Genomic DNA, 3,689 nt, shown 5'->3' with positions numbered 1-3,689 from the left:
ACTTGTCTGTGCAGCTGCTATTCATCATTTTGCTGGTGCTCTGCCCCCTGCTCGCTTCACTTGCCAAAACCCAGTGGGCACAATAGAGACAAGCTGCAGAAGAGACAGGTTGAAGCCTTAGACAGAATCAGCGACCAGAGACATTCTGAGGCCCATAAGCTGCCCCCCCGCTGTCAGCGGCATCTCTTTTGACTCCGCTCACCTTCCAGGAGTCTCTCCCCTGTATCGCCGGGACACTGATGCCTGTATTACACACACATCTTAGTTCCTGCTCTCAAACCAGTGGACTTAGTAGTTTTGAGGTCTGTTTATCTCCACATTTATTAAACTTCTAAACTCTTGAGGTCTCTCAATTCTGCATCCAATGCAAAACCACAGAATGTATTTCTTTTGTTATTGGTTTTATGTAAATATAGTAGTTTAATATGGAAGTAGTAGTTTAATATGGGGTGGCACAGTGGGTAGCGCTGCTGCCTCGCAGTTGGGAGACCTGGGGACCTGGGTTCGCTTCCCGGGTCCTCCCTGTGTGGAGTTTGCATGTTGTCTGCGTGGGTTTCCTCCGGGCGCTCCAGTTTCCTCCCACAGTCCAAAGACATGCAGGTTAGGTGGATTGGCGATTCTAAATTGGCCCTAGTGTGTGCTTGGTGTGTGGGTGTGTTTGTGTGTGTCCTGCGGTGGGTTGGCACCCTGCCCGGGATTGGTTCCTGCCTAGTGCCCTGTGTTGGCTGGGATTGGCTCCAGCAGACCCCCATGACCCTGTGTTCGGATTCAGCGGGTTGGAAAATGGATGGATGGATGGATAGTTTAATATGGAAGATTATTAGTCACAAAATTAAACACAACACTGCAAAAATGTATATACAAAAAAATGAGATAAAAAACTTGGGAGTCGTATCGTTTTTATTTCGCAAAAATATCTGCCAATGGAGTAAGCAAAATTTACTTGGCAAAATTTCTTAAAGTAAGTTAAAAAATCATAAATACAAATGTTTTGATAAGTTAATAATTCTTACAATAAGAAAAATGAGATTTAATGTCATGATATAAATACTTTTCACTTACTTAGATTTCATTTTTTGCAGTGAATACAATGTGTTAACTACACTGAAATGCAATACATAACCAAATGGGTCATTTAATTTTGGCATGCTTTTATTGCTTCACATTTTGACACTTATTGGTCATTTGATCACAATTAGTTTTTCAATTTTTACCACCATCAATTTTTACCACCTCATTGTATTCATTAATTCTTTTAATTGGTTCATATTTTCTTTCCTTGTTGCCACTCTTAAGTGGATTAAACTGGTTTGAGAATAGTATGTCATATTATATTTTGCATTATAAATAATTCCTTGTTCATAATTTTGTGTTTATTTGTTATTACTTCTCCTTTTACCATTTTATCTTGTAGCAGCACTAAAAAATGCCTACAACTCCCAGAAGCCTCAGCAGTCTTGCAGTACTGTGACACTGAGTACATTTGGAAGGCGCATGGGTTACTTTCCAGAAGGATAATTATGCAGGCTCTTTAAAATGGAGACAAAAAGATGCCAAGTGCATCACAGTGAATTGTCTGTATTTGTTTGTATCCATCACACACACTATTGGATTACAACCACCGTGAATAACACTTTTTATCTGGATGTATGTTCTGTCCTGTGTCTGCTGTGATTTTGTCTAGGTTTGATGCATCTTCGTCTGGGGAGCTCTCCCAATGATCTCAAACCTCCATATTGCTTTTATCAGGTATTTAACACATCTTTTTTCCGGGGAGTGCTCCCAATCATGCCACATCTTCATGCTACAACTGGAACCTGAAAGGACAAAACTTTGCATTTCATTCAGACGGCTGTTCACAGGGTTTTTTTTAAAAATACATTCCTGTCCACTTATCATTTTGCCTGTTCCAAATACAGGTTCACTAAAAGTACAAAAATGAAGGCTAAAGGTTCATTATTGTAGACTACAGCTCTCATTTTTAGACAAAATCGTTGTAATCGATAAATCTTCAGGATTTGTTTTTCCAACTTTCACACTTACAAATATGCCTATAGCTTCAGAATGTAACAGCCAATTCTTTAACCAGATGGCCAGAAATCCATGTACACTTTTGGAACATTTTCCCCATAGGTTCTTAGGGGAGACACATAGACACCATCCCTCTGTTTTAACACCCATATCATTTGATAATTGAAACGTGGACACTAACATCAACAACAGCAATTTATTTCTTGTATAGCCAAAAATCACACAATGAATGCCTCAGTGGCCTTTAACAGACCCATTTTTGACAGCCCCCCAGCCTTGACTCCCCAAGATGTCAAGAAAAAAACTCACAGAAAAAAAAGAAGAAAAAACTCTTGTAGGGAAAAAATGAAAGAAATCTTGGGAAACACAGAGAGGGACCTCCTTCAAAGTTGGTTGAGCATGCAATGGGCATCAAAAAATGGGGTACATATACTGTAACACACAAAACAGAACACAAGTGATCCTCTTCAAAGAACTATGTGGACAATCTATCATTGCCACCTGAGAAATACCATACAACAGTACAAACTACTACTAAGTGGTGTCACGTTATATACAGTAAAGCGATAAGCAATTAGAAGAAGAATGTTCTTACTTGCTGGCATGTGTAATGAAATGTCACCTTTGGGTATCTCCATGATCTGTGTTTCCATTTTAATATCACTTTGTGTCATCAAAAAGGAGTAAGGCAGGATTCAAACCAGGAATGCAATCTGTTTATTTCAGGCCTGTTTATAGTAGATGATCAAGCTAACATGCACATTTTAGAGAAAACCACACAGAACATGCAAACTGTGCAGCGACAATAATTTGACTATCTTGTCATTTCCTTTGTTTTCTCCCCTTCTCCATTTGCATACATACTTCATTTCTCAAGAGATTTAAAGAGTGAAGTCACTAAGATGGGGTCAGTTAAACCTGCCTGTAAGATTTAGTAGAGATGGATTTCTCACTTCTTTTCTTGGTGATCCTCTTGTTTTTAATTGAAGGTTAGATATATAAAAATAACTTTCCTGTTAAGTGAATTTTACTAAGTAAAACTGCAACTGTGTTTCTGTCTAAGCATTAAATTAATTCTACTTTATTCTCTCTTATCCAGGGTCCACTGGAGACATCATCATGACTCAGTCTCCCTCAAGTCTGTCTGCACGACCAGGAGAAACGGTCAGCATGAATTGTAAAGCCAGCAGCACCCTTACTAGTGGTGGTAGTAACTACCTGGCATGGTATCAGCAGAAAGCAGGAGAAGCTCCAAAACTTCTGATCTACTGGTCAAGCACTCTGCAGTCTGGGGTCTCAAGTCGTTTCAGTGGCAGTGGCTCAGGACTTGATTACACACTGACCATCAGTAATGTGCAGGCATAAGACATCGGACATTACTACTGTCAACAGTATTACAGCTATCCTCTCACACAGTGACACAGAGCCATACAAAAACTTCCTTTATATTTGTGTGCAGCTGTAGGTTTTACTTGTGCTGGGGCTGAGAAGTCAACGTGTTTAGAGTCAACTGAGAAAGAGAGACCAAGTAAAAAAAAGAGATATCCGCATGCAGAAGAGATGAGAGAGACATGTAAAAAAGATGCATTCCAGAAAAGTTTAGAAATACTAAAATGATATGTTGAAATATTTGAATTGTCCAACAGTAGATTATGCAA

General features: G+C 39.3%; 1 gene segment (V, D, J or C); it reads left to right on the top strand.

Moving 5' to 3' along the window:
- Positions 1-2,935: 2,935 nt before the first annotated feature.
- On the top strand, positions 2,936-3,476 carry LOC114652491 (immunoglobulin kappa variable 4-1-like). The segment is given in 2 exon segments: positions 2,936-3,020; positions 3,131-3,476. Coding segments are annotated over 2 exon segments (315 nt in total).
- The last annotated feature ends 213 nt before the right edge of the window (positions 3,477-3,689 follow it).

The sequence above is a fragment of the Erpetoichthys calabaricus genome, chromosome 5 (assembly GCF_900747795.2).
Source record: "Erpetoichthys calabaricus chromosome 5, fErpCal1.3, whole genome shotgun sequence".
NCBI classification, from domain to species: Eukaryota; Metazoa; Chordata; class Cladistia; order Polypteriformes; family Polypteridae; genus Erpetoichthys; species Erpetoichthys calabaricus.
The sequence above is the reverse complement of the archived record's forward strand: the minus strand, read 5'-3'. Positions and strand labels throughout refer to the sequence as shown.